This window comes from Podarcis erhardii (genome assembly GCF_964252035.2).
Source record: "Podarcis erhardii genome assembly, chromosome: 6".
Classification (NCBI taxonomy): domain Eukaryota; kingdom Metazoa; phylum Chordata; class Lepidosauria; order Squamata; family Lacertidae; genus Podarcis; species Podarcis erhardii.
Window position 1 is genome coordinate 74,590,349 of NC_138510.1, and position 17,014 is coordinate 74,607,362.

General features: G+C 44.2%; 1 protein-coding gene across 4 annotated transcripts in view; it reads right to left on the bottom strand.

Annotated features, from left to right (window-relative positions):
- Positions 1 to 15,049, bottom strand: part of AGL (amylo-alpha-1,6-glucosidase and 4-alpha-glucanotransferase) — a 49,092-nt gene extending 34,043 nt beyond the window's left edge. For 2 of the 4 annotated variants that reach the window (XM_081865652.1, XM_081865655.1), the window contains exons 1-8: positions 14,783 to 15,049; positions 14,122 to 14,271; positions 9,772 to 9,982; positions 6,747 to 6,913; positions 5,884 to 6,087; positions 3,080 to 3,261; positions 1,720 to 1,831; positions 178 to 298 (exon numbers count right to left, since the gene is read on the bottom strand). In XM_081865652.1, coding sequence (XP_081721778.1) covers positions 178 to 298; positions 1,720 to 1,831; positions 3,080 to 3,261; positions 5,884 to 6,087; positions 6,747 to 6,913; positions 9,772 to 9,982; positions 14,122 to 14,203 — 1,079 coding nt within the window. In that variant the 5' untranslated portion in view covers positions 14,204 to 14,271; positions 14,783 to 15,049. The other 2 variants (XM_081865654.1, XM_081865653.1) reach the window with 2 other exon arrangements.
- Between the last annotated feature and the right edge of the window lie 1,965 nt (positions 15,050 to 17,014).

Consider the following 17,014-nt stretch of genomic DNA (forward strand, 5'->3'; position numbering starts at 1 on the left):
CGAGGTGCCACTAGCTGTGCAGTTTTCGCAGCACATTTATTAGGCTCCTCGTTTTTCTGTGAATGGAGCAGACCCAATTTTCTGACCCTTGAATGACAGGTCTGACTCTCCCCTCTTGGAAAAGCATGTGCCACCAAGACGTTTCAGTGTTTAAAAACACTTTGAGCAAGGACATACCTATGAGGTATGAAGGTGTTCAATGCAATGTTCATATCTACAGTACAGCCGAGTCTCTTGAATTCAGGATCCTGAACAATTGCAAGATGTTGATTGGGGTCAGTTTTAACTTTAGAACCACCTGTTGTAGATTTAAGAAAGAGAATATTTTTTAATGAATTTAAAAGCATTTATTGCCTACATGACTGCTCAATTCTTTATTATTCTGAAAGCCAAGGAACTCACAGATCGAAATGCTACCCAGCAGTCTAACTTGTTGCACAGTGGACAGACTCCTTCCATTCTAAAATAATCAAAATTTCCACACACACAAAGTTCGCTTTCAGTGCTCCTAAAGCGTAATAATAGTATAGTAATAATTTATTATTTATACCCTGCCCATCTGGCTGGGCTTCTTCAGCCACTCTGGGCGGCTCCCAACAGAATATTAAAAACACAACAGAAGATCAAACATTAAAAACTTCCCTAAACAGGGCTGCTTTCAGATGTCTTCTAAAAGTCAGACAGTTGTTTATTTCCGAAACATCTGATGGAAGGGCGTTCCACAGGGCAGGCGCCGTTACCGAGAAGGCCCTCTGCCTGGTTCCCTGTAACCTCACTTCTCACAGTGAGGGAACTGCCAAAAGGTCCTCGGAGCTGGACCTCAGTGTCTGGGCTGAACGATGGAGGTGGAGATGCTCCTTCAGGTATACCGGGCCAAGGCCATTTAGGGCTTTAAAGGTCCGCAACAACACTTTGAATTGTGCTCGGAAATGTCCTGGGAGCCAATGTAGGTCTTTCAAGACCAGTATTATATGGTCTCAGCGGCCACTCCCAGTCACACAGTCTAGCTGCTGCATTCTGGATTAATTGCAATTTCTGGGTCACCTTCAAAGGTAGCCCCATGTAGAGCGCGTTGCAGTAGTCCAAGTGGGAGATAACCAGAGCATGCACCACTCTGGCGAGACAGTCTGCGGGCAGGTAGGGTCTCAGCCGGCGTACCAGATGGAGCTGGTAGACAGCTGCCCTGGACACAGAACTGACCTGCGCCTCCATGGACAGCTGGGAGTCCAAAATGACTCCCAGGCTGCTCATCTGGTCCTTCAGAGGCACAGTTACCCCATTCAGGACCAGGGAGTCCCCTGCACGCACCTGCCCCCTGACTCCCATGTATCTTATGGTCATTTCTCAGCACGTATAACCATATGTACACAGACACATCCCATTTAGCTTGAGCTACTTTCTACACTTGAACTCTGGCCACACTGCAAAAGAAGAATAGGTAATCAGATACCAGGGCATAGACCCTCTCAAATTGGCCTGCCAGGGATGGGGAAGCTGTGAATCTGCCCCACCAGCTGAATCCTGTTCCCCAAGATGCCCTACTGCCCTGTGACAAGCTACTTTTGGGAACAGAAGGGACATTTGAAAGTAGCTTTATTTGCAACATGCTACAAGAAAGGTAGTTTAAAATTCCACTGGCCTAGCCAAAGCCAACCGCGGCTACCTGGATCCCAGGTGGCGTTTGTTCGTGCTGAGAGTTATAAGTTTTTTTTTTTTTACCTTGAGTCAACAGAGTTTTAAATTGCTGGACTGCTTTGTTAACATCTACTTGGAAAAATTCCCATAATCTTAGCTTCGGGAAAATATCCTCCCAAATGATTTTACGGACATTCTGCAAAAATAAAAGCAGCACGTCAGGCAGGTAAACAAAATTCAGTGCCATATGCAAAAATTAATTATACATGCTCCTGCGCCAAAACTGTTCCGAGCCATCATTCCTTTATTACATACATAACACTCTGTGAGGCATTTATACTGTTCCACAGGAAAGCACAGGATCCAGCAGCAAATACTTTATTTATTTAGAAAAACAAACAAACAGGGAAAGTTTTTTAGCTGAACCCTAGTACATATATGACTTACTTTTATATGAACTTATGAGTCACTATTCTACAAAATATTCATGGCAAGACCACTTGCAATACAGAGCCAGAAAGAAAAACTTTTTTTAAAAAAAAATATACCCTGGAACTAAGATGGGCAAAGCCTGTCTTGTTGCATAACAACACTTCTCTTCCTTGTGCAACAAGACATCTCTTGAGGAGGCAAGAGCGGGAAGAGAGGAATGGAAAGTCCTGCTGTGCAAACAGGAGTCTAATTTAAGGTTACCAGATGTCCCTGTTTCCCGGGGACAGTCCCCGGATTTACAAATCAGTCCCCATACAAAATCCATTGAAGTTGAAAAGTATCCCTGGATTCTCTGAAAAAAAATCTGGTAACCTTAGAATTGCCACACACTGGATCTAACCCAGCATTACTGTACTTAAGACAAATATTATGAAGTACAATAGGAAGGATTAGCATACAGATGCCGTCTTTTTTGTTATATAAAAAGACTACTGCCATACTGAAGGAAATGAACTTTTAGTCCTCCCACAGAAAGGCAATCCGAAAAGTGAAACGGTTAGAAGTTCCACAAATTATAAATCAGACTTCCCTTCCATTCAGTGACAGCACGTGTTATCAAGCGATATAGGTAAAGGTAAAGGGACCCTTGACCTTAGGTCCAGTCGTGGCCGACTCTGGGGTTGCGGCGCTCATCTCGCTTTATTGGCCGAAGGAGCCGGTGTACAGCTTCCAGGTCATGTGGCCAGCATGACTAAGCCACTTCTGGCAAACCAGAGCGGTGCACGGAAACGCCATTTACCTTCCTGCTGGAGTGGTACCTATTTATCTACTTGCACTTTGAGGTGCTTTCGAACTGCTAGGTGGGCAGGAGCAGGGACAGAGCAACGGGAGCTCACCCTGTTGCGGGGATTCGAACCGCCAACCTTCTGAGCGGCAAGTCCTAGGCTCTGTGGTTTAACCCACAGCACCACCCGCGTCCCATCAAGTGATATTTTATGTGTTTATTTCTTACATTCAAGTGGTGTTCATTCTCAAGCAGCGGAGGAACGCCTTTGTCGCTGCATTTCCCACCAGCCACTTTACAGGTTAAATGCCACAGGGCTCGGTCCAAAAGCCAGGCTGGTTTCAAGTGAGGAGAATTTACAAGGTTGTATGCACATTCTGGATGCTGAGTTATCCATTCGCTATTTGAAGCTGTTTGAGAAAACAAAGAGATACACAATGAGCAAGGTGGGAAAATTAAATATCAAGCACATAGCACCTCAGGATGGCAGTTCCATTATCCTGCAGATTACCTCTATGGAGTGTATGTATGAAAGTTAAGATTCTGAATGGACAGGAAACCAGGAAGTCTTACATTGGATATGTCACATTTAGTGTTTTTTAAAGGTGCTTCTTAATTTCTTAATGCAGAAAATGACAATGTACAGAATTCTAAGGCATCTCTCATATTTGTTTACTGCTTACTGTCTACAGCAGGCTTCCTCCAACTCTGCCCTCCAGATGTTTGGGGCCTACAACTCCCATGATCCCTAGCTAGCAGGACCAGTGATCAGAGATGATGGGAACCATAGCCTCAAAACATCTGGAGGGCCGAGTTGGAGAAAGCCTGGTCTACAGAGAAGTCTAGGAATACTGCTGAAAGTAAAACACTCAGAAGAAGCTGAGCACATATATTCTGCTCCATTCAAGATTCACTACTGGGATATTATAAATCTTTCCGTTCCACAGCGGTGAGATTTGTTGCTCATTCTTTTCTATATGAATCAGCAACCAAGTGCTAAAGCAATAAAGCCTTGCCAAGTTTCAAAGTCCATATCTGTAGCTTGGCCTTTTGCCGGATGCAGTTGGCAAGTGAGTTTTTCAATGGCAGCAATCAGCCAAAGTTATACCTCTTTTCTAATGTTAACTGATCAGGTGTTTTTCCAATAACCTGTCATTACTAATCAGCCTGATGCGAACACTCACAAGTATTGGGTAGGTTTCAACGTAGTGCTAACGAGATCGTTCCTTTGGGCAAGCAGAAATGATTGTGCTCACCATCATGGGGTGATCTGGGGTTTTTCCTGACCGTCCAGAGCAGAACTGGGGGAGATGCAGAGTTACACATGGGGATAACCATTGCACTAGTGGCAGTCCTTGCACTGGCTTCCACTAATGGAACCTTATAGCTGAATCCAGCCCTAGATCTTTAGAAGTTTAAATGTTGTCCTTCATATATACTTTGCAATGTTAAGGAAAGCATCAACACTAATTTTTAGTCACTTCCCCGCCATTGCCATAAAACCATTTCCCAAAATTTTGAAGAGCACACACGCAAGTTATGTTCCTTTTCGGGGAGAACTTTGCCAACTACTGAAATTGTACTACATGCATAGCTTATTAAATTTTGTAATCAAAGGAGACAATGTTGAAGGACCCACATCTAGGAACCAAGGAACTCTGCAAAAAAAAAAAAACCACCTCTTCTCAAAAAATGGTTATTCCACTGAGTGAGACTTGTGCTGATACAGTTCTCCAGGGATAAGTGCAAGCTCAAATATGCATTCATCACTTGATAGCTGTAATATATCCAGTGATGATGTTCTACATCTCAAACCATCATCCAGACCCAAAGATTCTCCCGATGCAAGCAGTTCAAGGTTCACCAGCCCATCATTGAGGTACAGTGGTACCTCGGGTTACATACGCTTCAGGTTACAGACTTTACTACCCCAGAAATATTGCTTCAGGTTAAGAACTTTGCTTCAGAATGAGAACAGAAATTGTGCTCCGGCGGCGCGGCGGCAGCGGGAGGCCCCATTAGCTAAAGTGGTGCTTCAGGTTAAGAACAGTTTCAGGTTAAGTACGGATCTCCGGAACGAATTAAGTACTTAACCCAAGGTACCACTGTATATGTGTGTCTCAATAAGCCTGCTGGAGGGGGGCATTCAATTAGTGCTCTCTCTCTCTCTCTCTCTCTGTGTGTGTGTGTGTCATATAGGAGTGACAGAAAATAAAGCCTGGCCCTTGCATGGATATCAAGGAAACAGAGAAAACTGTCTAGGGAAGAACAGCAGCTCTGTTGTGGTGCAAGTTGTTCTTCCTTAACCTAAAATTGTCCTCCAACATTGAAACTCAAGATCCTTTAGAACCTGGCATTCTAAAGCCACGAAGATCTTACTTTTCACTGAAGGTTTGACCTTTATAAACATGGAGCTCTGCCATCAGCGGTAAAAGCAGCCAGCCAATTGAACTGACAAAATGAGGCTAAGTTCCACTTGGACACTTTCGTCAGTCTCTACTTAGCAGCACAAATGCTTCTATTTTTGCAATACTTTTGCCCATTTCTGAAAATTGGCGTGGAAATGTCCTCCACCCCACCACCCCTTTCAGAAACTGAAAAAAGAAAGGGCTTTCTTCTCTTGGGTAACAGTGACACAACGTTTCTTGCTCGCAGGAGCTGTAACCCTCAAAGCATTTTTAAAACAAGTCAATTAAAAATGTTTAAATAGTTACAAATCTTAAGATCACCATCAAATGCCATCCCCTATTTTTTTCTGGGTTATTTAAGTAAAATACAGTTTTAAACAACACCCAGAGCCTAAAGGGAAATTTACTGCCTAGCTCGAACTAATTCTTAAAAATATATTTTTAAAATTCTCTTTTTATAACTCCTGGATACGACTGGTCTTTGTGAAGTTTCCACATGCATGCAAAAGTTGCTGGATACAAATGTGTGCATTTGTTAAGTGCAGTGGATAAGACAGAGAAACTATTACCCTATGCATTTTCACCCTTGAGGTTAAATTCAAATAACAGCAAAAATGAACGTACCAGTGTGATTGTAGACTACATCGGTAATACAAAGCATATTCCATTCATTTTTCATTTTTTCCACTAGTTGTCCAAGCTCACTCCAAGAACACTTTTTGTTAGGGGTTGAAAAATCAGGATTTATTTCCAGCTGATCAGCTAATGAATAACATGATCTTGATATACCAAGTTTCTGGACTGGTGTCAAGTGAACCATGTTGTAACCTACAAAGCAAGAATGAAATGTATTAACATGACACTTATAGTAGACTGGGCAGTCTTAAGTATTGAAGGCAAAGGTAAAGGACCCCTGGATGGTTAAGTCCAGTCAAAAGTGACTATGAGGTGTGGCATTCATCTCGCTCTCAGGCTGAGGGAGCTGGCATTTGTCCACAGACAGCTTTCCAGGTCATGTGGCCAGCATGACTAAACCGCTTCTGGTGCAACAGGACACCGTGATGAAAGCCAGAATGCACAGAAACATTGTTTACCTTCCCACCGGAGCGGTACCTATTTATCTACTTGCACTGGCATGCTTTCAAACTGCTAGGTTGGCAGGAGCTGGGACAGAGCAAGGGGAGCTCATCCCGTCGTGGGGATTCGAACCGCCGACCTTCTGATCGGCAAGCCCAAGAAGCTCAGTGGTTTAGACCACAGTGCCACCTGCTCCTTGCTGAGTACTGAAAGCAACACTTCATAAAGCATGTAGCAAGCTTTGTGAAGCCAAGCAGGTCTGGGTCTGGTTAGCATCCAAATGGGAGATTTGCCTGGGAACCATGTGTGTATTGCCTTGAGCTCCCCGGAAGAAATAGGATATTTAAATACAGTCAGTAAATCAGTGCTATATACCAAAGATTTGATTTGGGAGTCAATGTGTTTATTACCAGATTCTTTTGCAACTCTAAGACGATCTTCCCATCCATCAAATGGTCCCAGACACTTAGCCAGGAATGTCTGGAGTGTAACACAATCCAGGGGCAATTCATGATTGTCAGCACCAACACGCAAAATAGGATCCACAACTATGTAACCTCCACCGCTTTTCTTATCTCTGCAAGAACACACACACATCTTTTATCAATACAAAAGCTAATAAATGCTGGAGTCAACCACCTATTATTACCAAGACCTAACAAGATATTTTTTGCTTGCTATTCTAAAATTATTTTAATGTCTTTAAGGGAATCAGAAAGCATTTACAGTACTTTGAAGCTCAGAAGATACTGCTTTTTAAAAAACCCTTTAAGCCTGCAAGTCTATACTCACTAACCCGGAAGAGTAAACCCCACTGTACTTAATGGATGTTACTCCTATGTAGATATACATAGAATTGTTCTTAAAAGAAGCCAAACATAGAATAAAAACTGTTGAATGGCTGAAATAGGAATGCTAGGAAAGTCAAATGCATTTAGCCCATGTTTTATAAAGAATTGAGGAGTTTTCCTCAGGAACCATCTCAAATTCACCTTTGACCTTCCTGACATTATGAGACTGTTTCCCTGCCGCTGCAATTATAATTATAAAGCAGTTTATAGCTGGCTTCCTCAAACTTACCCCTCCAGATGTTTTTGGCCTACAACTCCCATGATCCCTAGCTAGCAGGACCAGTGGTCAGGGATGATGGGAACTGTAGTCTCAAAACATCTGGAGGGCCAAGTTTGAGGAAGCCTGATTTATAGTGTTCAAAATGCTCCACATGCCCTGCATGCCTCTGGACCCCACCCCCTCTAGTTGTGTTCAAGCGGGCCTTAAAGATTTTACTATTCCAAGTTGTTTTTAATTGAATAGGACGGCTGCCCACAATTTTAACTGCTACTGCTTTGATTTGTGGCTGGATGATTTAACTGTTTTAAATTATATATTTTTAATGACCCTTAAATGTGAATATCTCCGAGTCATCCCTTGGCCCTGAAAAGCAGTGATGAAAAAATACCCAAATAAAATATTGGGGATCATAAGCCACTATTATGGCTTTGTTGCAGATTCAGGCTGGGACATGATGGCTTGCCCAAAGCAGAAGACTTTCCAGCTCACACACAACCATTCTGCCTCAAGAGATGTAAAAGGTTTTTGTTTTGTAAATTATTGAGATACAGAGCCTCTCCTAAAAAAAGGCAAAAATAACATGGGTGCTCTTTTAAGTATCTCTCCGTCTGAAGATTTATGCAAGCAGCTTGTAATCCACACAGAAGTTTCCAGGATCTTCCTGCAGAGAAACTGTATGTATTCTGGGTCTCCTATTACATTTTCCCATACTGTATCCTCATAGATGTCTGATTTGCAGGAGCACTTCCCTGCCTTTAGAGTAACCTGAGTAGAGAAGCCCAGAAAATGGGACAAGGTCAATGAGCTGGTCTGGAACATGCACCCTGCACTCAAAAGGCAGAATACCTCAGGAGTATTGGTGCGCTTGGCTGGCAAAGCAACATTGATGATATGCAGGTTTTAAAAACGCATTGTGGCGTTTCAAAAAGGAAAACACATAGAACCATGACATGCACAACTGCTGACCTCATAAGTCGCTGAACCGATCTTTTCCTGGCATTTGAAGATCAGCACTAACACCCAACATTTATTGAAAACAAACCTAAAGGTTGTAAATACCACAGACTGCCTCCCAATATGACAAACCTAGCAAACAACATCTGAGAATTTAACTTTTAAAACAGTACTGGGATCTTCTTTTAAATGACTTACAAACAGATGTGGTTTTACATTTCCTCTTTGACATTCACATGCAATGAGAATATGCCACCAATTTTTTTCAATATGAAGGACTGCATTTTCAATAAACCAGAGGTCTTCGTCTTCCTTTATTAGCAACTTCTCTTAATTTACGTGTCAGCAATGCACACCTGAGGCTTGTGTGCCTCTTCTCACCTCAGAAAGAGGTAGAGGACGAAATAGCCAATTTAGTCTCTACATATATAGTCTTGTTATGTGGAGTGCCTTTGTCAAATGTTATCTTAGGCCAAACTACATGTTACCTTCCTCGACTGGTTAGCAGTCATGTCTCTTTCTCTCTCCCCGCTCCCAAATTAAGTACTAGGGAAGGGGTGGGAAAAGGATTCTCATTAGGCCGCCACCACATTGAGAGGGGAGGTTTAACTCTTCCCTCCCAGCTGTGCTCTCAACAAAAAACACCCCGTGTTGCAGTTAGCTCTGGGAGGGAAAAGGTCCATTTGTGCCAATGTGAATTCCCTTCTCCCTCGGCGCTAACTGCAGCACAAGGCCACATTTTCAGAGAGATCACAACTGGAGAGGAAAACTTCCTGATTTCACATGTTGTGGTCCAATGAGAACCAGCCCCCACTGCGCCTAGTATTTTTAATTTTTTTTTTAATGACCAACATATATTTTTGTTTGCTAACCACACAAGAAAGGTAGCATCTAGCTTTGCTTAACTCAATGTCTGAGGGAGGCACTCAACACAGTAAGTCAATACACATATAGACCTAACTGCTTGACTGTTCCCCATCTCTTTTTGAGGTGGGGGGAGACACACACAAACCTCTGCATGGAGAACCAGCCTCCCGGGCTATCTTAAGGTTTGCAGCCTACTCCTCTGTCACACAAAAAGGACTGCCAGCAGGGTTAAGATGTGAACCACTCCCAATACAGTCGTACCTTGGTTCTCGAACAGAATGTGTTCTGGGAGTCTGTTTGACTCCTGGAACTGTTTGAAAACCAAGACACGGCTTCTGATTGGCTGCAGGGGCATCCTGCAGCCAATCGGAAGCCAGAGAAGCAGCTTCCAAAATCGTTCGGAAACCGGAACACTCACTTCCGGGCTTCGAATGATCAGAAGCCGATTTGTTCGGGAGCCAAGGTGTCTGAGATCGAAGGTACGACAGCATAAGAAACAGGAGGTGCTTATGGTATCTTCCTCTGGATCCAACCATTACTTACTCATGACTGAAATAATACTGGTATGACCCAGAGATCTGGAGATCTAGTTTGCAGTACTTGTCAGAATCATCTTCTTTCCCAGTTGGGTTGTGCCACGACAGGCACCTGAACTTGTGACGGTTGAACCCTTCTCCAGAAGCTGGGTAGTTGGTATGCACCGTAACGTGCTTGCCTTGCAAGGTAGGCCCCAGACGGAACTGTAGTTCAAAACCTGAACAGAGCAAGACAGGCAACGGTTAGAGCGCAAACACCCGTATCTTAAAACTTATCAACATGGAACGGTGCCTCAATGAGCCAACTGCCAGAAAGGACTGTTGAGGAAATGGCTGGTTTGTTTGCCATGAGTTCTGTTTATCCACAGAGGAAAGGAAGGGCTGCACAGGTTGAAAGACCCCAATGTGGTTATATGCATTAGCTCTCAGGCAGATGAATGCTGGAAATTAAATATTTAGACATCAACCAGCTCCATCGATTGAGCTACAGATATGAACAGAACGGTATAGTTGTTCACTCATTAAGAGCCACTAATGACCAAGGCCTAGATCTTGCAAACCATATGCGAGAGGGAGCCATGAACAACAAAGCACAAAGCACTCACACAAAGATTATTTTCTTTAAAAACCCAGCACCACACAAAGTATCTGTTCATCCAAAACAAAACAGCCTTGGCTACTGTGGCCTCCAAAGCTCATAAAGTACTACACACAATTTACGAAATTATACAAGAGAGCAACATTTTATAACTGTTTCAAAGGAGATATGGAACTGAGCCAGCTCAAAAGCAATACCAGAATGAAGTTGTACAAATATATACATGAGTAGTCCATGATTATTTCACCTGCATCTGTTACCTTCATTTACTGACACAGAAATGAATTGGTAAGCAGTGTGAAGATCTTTGGGAAAGGCCTTTTCTGTAGTGGCTCCCTGTCTGTGGAATACTCTCCCTAGGGAGGTTCGGCTGGCGCCTTCATTTTACACTTTAGGCACCAGGCAAAAACATTCCTCTTTAAATAGGCCTCTGGCTGATTACATCCAATATCATCTTAAATGTGTTGTGGGGTTAGGGGTTTATTTTTGTTCTTGTTTTCATCATGCATTTTGCGTTTTTTTTTAATCTTGTGTTTTTGTGTTGTGAACCGCCCTGACATTTACGGATAGGGTATGGTATACCAATTTAATAAATATTGTAATAATAATAATAATAATTTGTTATGCCTAAGGTTCTTTGCCTTCATAACAATGTCTATAAAAATAAATCAAGATCAGGTCATTTGTGCTTTTGCTACAGGCCTGACAAGTTTGTTTATAGTTTGCTAAACATAGATTGGACTGCAGAGATGTTTGCTACTGATATCTTATTCCCTAAAACCCATGCAGACTAAAAATGCATAGCTCATATTAGTTACACCGTCTATCTGTTAGTTCTTTCTGCTACGTGGAAGTGCATGGCTTTTTCTATTTTAAAAGTTTTCCCAAATTGTTTTTTTCTATCTTGCAGAGCAGAAATACAGATAAGAACTAGCTACATTTTCCTTCACTGTCATAGTGCATTGCCCTTGAGGTGCTCTCCTAGCCATTTTCCAAATTATAAAATCAAATCACCTGAGCAAATTCCTAGTTTTAAAGGAGCATAATTTGTTAAACACAGTTGAATTATTTTTGGTTCTGGCTAGTTGTTGAGATTACATTACTATTTGGGTCAATTTTAACGGCTGTTGTTTATTGATTTTGTTTTATGTATGTGGGGAAACCACTTTTGAGACTCATAATTTATAAATGAAAAGCTGGAATTTAAGAAAATAAAAATTCAGTAAGTAACTCATTTTGAGGCTTCAAAAGTTCTTCGACATTCAGCAATTAAAATTCTCACAGCCTGAACCTAACCATGCTTTATGTTTACTTCTTTTCTATGGAGCCTGTTGTCCAGTTTGTGTACTTGGGATTCCATGCTCTACAAGTAACATGGGGGTAAGTCTCATTCACCTGAATGGAGCTTCCTTCTGAGCAACAGATAGCCTTGTTAATGTACAAACGAGCACCCAAGATGGTACAGATGAAGCAGGAAGCACAAATGCTTCAAACTACCTATTTCCTAGCCTACACGGTCAATGAAGTACAGTGGTACCTCGGGTTAAGTACTTAATTCGTTCCGGAAGTCTGTTCTTAACCTGAAACTGTTCTTAACCTGAAGCACCACTTTAGCTAATGGAGCCTCCCGCTGCTGCTGCGCCGCTGGAGCACGATTTCTGTTCTCATCCTGAAGCAAAGTTCTTAACCTGAGGTACTATTTCTGGGTTAGCAGAGTCTGTAACCTGAAGCGTATGCAACCTGAAGTGTATGTAACCCGAGGTACCACAGTGGTACCCCAGATTACAAATGCTTCAGATTACAAACACTTCAGGGTACAAACCCCGCTAACCCAGAAGTAGTATCTCGAGTTGAGAAATTTGCCCCAGGATGAGAACAAAAATCGCGCGCCGGTGGCATGCAGGAGGCCCCATTAGCGAAAGCGCGCCTCAGGTTAAGAACGGCTTCGGGTTAAGAACGGACCTCTGGAACAAATTAAGTTCGTAACCCGAGGCACCACTGTATTATTTTAGTGTGTTCCCTGTCCAAGACTGCAGAAACATCTCCTGTGTAGAGGAGGTGCAACTTTTAAAATCTGGATATGACTTACTTCTGAGTAGGTATGGTTAGGATTGATTGCACTGTAAGTTCTACTGAACTGAACAGAGCTCACTCCCAGCTAACTGGGGCATTCGTTTGCAGTCCTAAATGTTACTGTAGCTGCATGGTAACCAATTTTCTGCAAGTGGGTGCTTAGCACTTGGGATAACATTTATGCAAGCCAACTCTGTGGACTTGGCTTCCAATTCTGCAGTCAGAACCCACGCACCAGCCTCTATCAACAGCGGCTCCAGTATGGCTACGATAACATTTAATGCCCCCTCTCTTGTGGGGGAATGAAAGTGCATTCCAATTTTTCCCTAGTCCATGTCATTCACCACCACATCCAAAAATGCCCTTCCTTACATTCCAAACTTTCAATAGAATCTTCTTCAAAGTTACAACAGCTTAAACTGTCATTGTACTTCCTCTTACAGCAGATGGGCCTGAGGACTGCAATCCTAGCATCTTACTTTCAGGGTCAGAACGTTCTTCCCATGTTAGAAGATGGCACATCCATCTTAAGGAAAATTAGCTGGAAGCCAATCCCACTAACTGCTTAGAATTACAGCAGAAACCTTGGTAACAGATGTCCTTGATGACAACACTGGCAGATTTACAACTAACTGCAGGACTATAGCCATGTTTAGACACAGCTGCACAAGTTTATTCAGAAGAACACTTTCATTGTGTTCATTGGGAATTATTAAGGGCACATTAAGATGCCATACCTCCAAGGCTAAGGGTTCAGTGGCAAACTTGTGGTTACTAACTCTGTTTCCATTACAAAACAGAAAAACAAAAATGAACTGGCATACAATTTCTGCCATACAATTTGTATGGCAGAAATGATAGAAGTGGCTAATGCTTCCCTGCTTATTGTACCCCTGCCATTCCTGAGCTATTCTCTACCCACCCGTTTCATGCAGCGAACAGCACAATTTGAGAGCACCTCTGCTTACTGCTTTAAAGCAAAGAAATAGTGATCTGTTCTCTTTGACCTGTTTGCCAACACACACTTAGTTTAGCCCTTAAGCGTTTTTGTTTTTTAAGAAGAACACTGCAAGCCTGGAGCCTAACTTATAATTAGTCAGTTTATGACCACTCAGAGGAATGTTGTATTCATAAACCATTTGCAAAGCATGGAGCAGCTTCAGAAAAATTAATGGATCATATTGACTTCTTTATGCATTATGCATACTCCTCAGCCAACTAAACTCTCATTTCTTAAATGGTTCCACCCACCTCTCCCATTGCCTCTTACGTCTGTTAAAGTACTGATTTATTTATTGAAGTTATTTATAATGTCAGTGTTCACAGTCCCAGCTAGATGATGCACCTAATTCATTTCCTCCAAAGCCTTCCTCAAAACCCAACTTTTTTCACAAGACCCATTTCTTAACTCCTGGCAGCCATATGTGATCCATTTACCCAGAAGTAAGCTCCTCTGTTGCTACAGTTTGCATGCTGACTGTGTGTAAGCTGCTTGGGGCAGAGGCCTCTCCATTTAAAAAAAAAATCTATTTTTTCCTCTGTAAAGCATACATCAATCTCTGTGCATAGGAAAACAGGACGAGATGGAAGAGTTAACAACTGTTTGAGTTTCCTCTTGCACAAGGATCCAACGCAACCTGTTAAACAAAAAACCCGAACACACAAGCAGCCGCCTCGGACACTGACCTTGCTCCAGCCGGAAGAGGGTCTTGTCCAGCTTTTCCATGTCGTTGAGAAGAAGCACTCTTGTCTGCTTACCGTGGGGCATCTTGGCTGCCTGGAATTCTCAGCCCTTGCAGGCCACAGAGATTAGCTTCGGAAAGAAAGGAGTGGCTCCTAGGCAAGCAAAAGACACATACACAAAATACATAAAAGAGCAGCGTTTTGCAGCAAGCAAAGTTGGAGATGGGCGCATGCAGGGGTCACCTTGAAAGTACTCCTGAAGAAGTCACCCAGACACGGGGGCACTTACATTTTTCACCCACCCCCTTTGCAATAAAACGACTCGGCAGAGAACGGTGTCAGAGGGCCGAGCAGGAGGGAGGTGGGGGCCGGTTTGTGGGAAGGTTGCCAAGGGCGCGCAAAAAACCCCTTCTCTCCCAGCCAAATCTGGCGAGGCTGCAAAGCACCCGAGGACCTCCGTGCGGGTCTGCAGGAGGGCGCTGTTCCTCTGGGGCCTGAGGGGCTGGCGCCTGTCACTCTTTCTCCTTTCCACCCCCCCCCCCAACCACCTGCCCCACATACCACAATGCGACCTGCCCCGGCGGCGCCACTGTAGAGCCAGTCCCCCCTATTATCCCCGCCTGCGATTGTCTATAAATACGGCGCGCGGCCTCTCGCCACTCACCCGGAGACGCGGCTCCTGCGCGCGAAGAGGGAGGCGGGAGTCGAAAGAGAGACGGACCGGAGAGAGGGAAGGGAGGGAGGAAGGAAAGGAAGAGTGAGGGATGCAGCCCCAAACGGGAGGAGGCTCGGCCTCTGCAAGGCAGCGAATAGCCCCGCCTGCCTGAAGGGCTTCCAGGAAGGAGGAGGCTGTTGCGCTCGCCCTGTGCAGGGAGACTGGCTCTAGCGGCGGCGCAGGGTTGCTCGCCTTCGCCTTTGGCATGCTCTCCTCCCCACGCCCAGCGAGAGCTGCTCTAGCAGCAAAGGAAAGGGAGGAGGAGGAGGAGGAGGTGGGGAAAAGGAGGAAGAGGAACTGCGAAGCCGAGGGAAGTTGCCGCAAAGGCCGTTGCAAAATGCGCCCTTTGGCGCTTGCAAAACAGGCTCTTCTTTCCCCGGCTGCCGGCTTCCTTCAACCTCAGGCGGCGTGATCATTTGCCATCTTATGTTTTCAGATGTGCTGGAAGCCGCCCAGAGTGGCTGCCACATGGGCGGGGTACAAGTAATAAAGTGGTTGTTGTGGTTGTTATTAGGAGGGCACCAAACTGGGCCAGGTTCCGGGCTGGGGACTGTGGGCCTCCTGCGGTTGCAGGACTACAGTTCTCCTTCTTCCTAGCATTGGCCATGCTGGCGGAGGCTCATGGGAGTTGGAGTCCAACAATGTCCGGAGTTGAGCGCGCGCGTGCGTTTATTCCCTGCAATTGCAATTTCCCCCGAGCGCCACGGTGTATGGCATTGGGAATGCATGGCGGGGACTCCGATAAATGGCCAGATTGAGGAAGTGTGGCTCTTCGTGCTGTGCACCAAGTTGATATTCCGTGTTTTCTCAACCACAGAGGTGGGGAAGGTAGTGGGAAGCGGGAGCGAACACAAGCACCCTGGGCCAGTGTTGCCAATGTTTCCTTTTAAGATTTTTTTATGGTGGTTTCCAATGATCTGACTCTTTGACACGCATGGGGTATCTTACCTTTTCACGGGACCTGGATGATAAGTGCCTCTGAGCACGTGCGGAAGTTTCTTTTCAAATACAGTATGTGCGCAGGGCTGGCCCAAGTCATTTTTGCAGAAAATAGCACCTATGCATAGTCAAGGTCCATAGTACCAGAGGTGAGCAAAGTTACTTCGGCAGCTGAGACATAAAATTTCAAGCATTCGCCCCTAGAGGGGGGGGGGGGGGAACCCGCCAGTAATAAATAACAAATAACAGCAGACTAATAGTAACCAACGAAGAGAAGGGTCACGAAGAGTCAGACATGACTAAACAACAACAACAACAATAGTAACCATATGATGTTTCTGAGGATGTGTAGTATGCTTTCTCAGAAGATTGGTATATCTTTGTAGGTGCCCTCTGCTGCAACATTTTCTTGCAGACCCTGCTTGGTGTTTTTTTTTTTTAAAAAAATATTTACTCAAAAATATTCATTTACTACTATTCATAAAATAATCTCAAAACAGTTTACAACAATAGTGCATAAAACCATACAATAAAAACTGCACATTTTTAAATCTGGAATCGGCTTCGCAGTTCTGAAGTGCTGATGCTCTCATCTGAATCTGTATCCGCCACCCATGTGCTGGTTCATGACTAGGGACTTCCAGATTTCACGGTCCTGTCCCCGTTACCATTTGCTGATTGCCATGGGACTCTCTTGGGTTTGGATTTGGGATGGGTTTTGGGAAGACGCGTTAATTTGTTTTATGTCTGTAGATCAGTGCACGCCGACCAATGCAGTCTTTGCAGTAATGCTCTATTCCGATGGCATGAGTATCATGGGGACCAGTAGATTCTTATCTGCTGCGGCCTTCATCTGCCTTCACAGCTGTTGTAACGCACTGCTTGTTACCTTCCACCTATTTTGCCTTTGAGGATTTCTGGGATCATTCTTTGTCTAGCTCCTCCCCTTTGACCTTACCGCTTTGGGTGACCCTGCTGGGAGCCACCACGGCAAGGTGATGATCCAGCGACAACAGCAATAACCGTCTGCTGTCAATGACAGTCTATTATCAGATCCTGAATTCCAACTGGGTAGGGCCGGATTCAACTAACTGAGCATGCTAGCAGAAGCCAGTGCAAGTACAGTCATACCTCAGGTTAAAGTCGCTTTGGGCTAAATCTTTTCAGGTTGTGTCCCGTGGCGACCCGGAAGTAATAGAACGGGTTACTTCCAGGTTTCGCTGCTCATGCATGCACAGACTC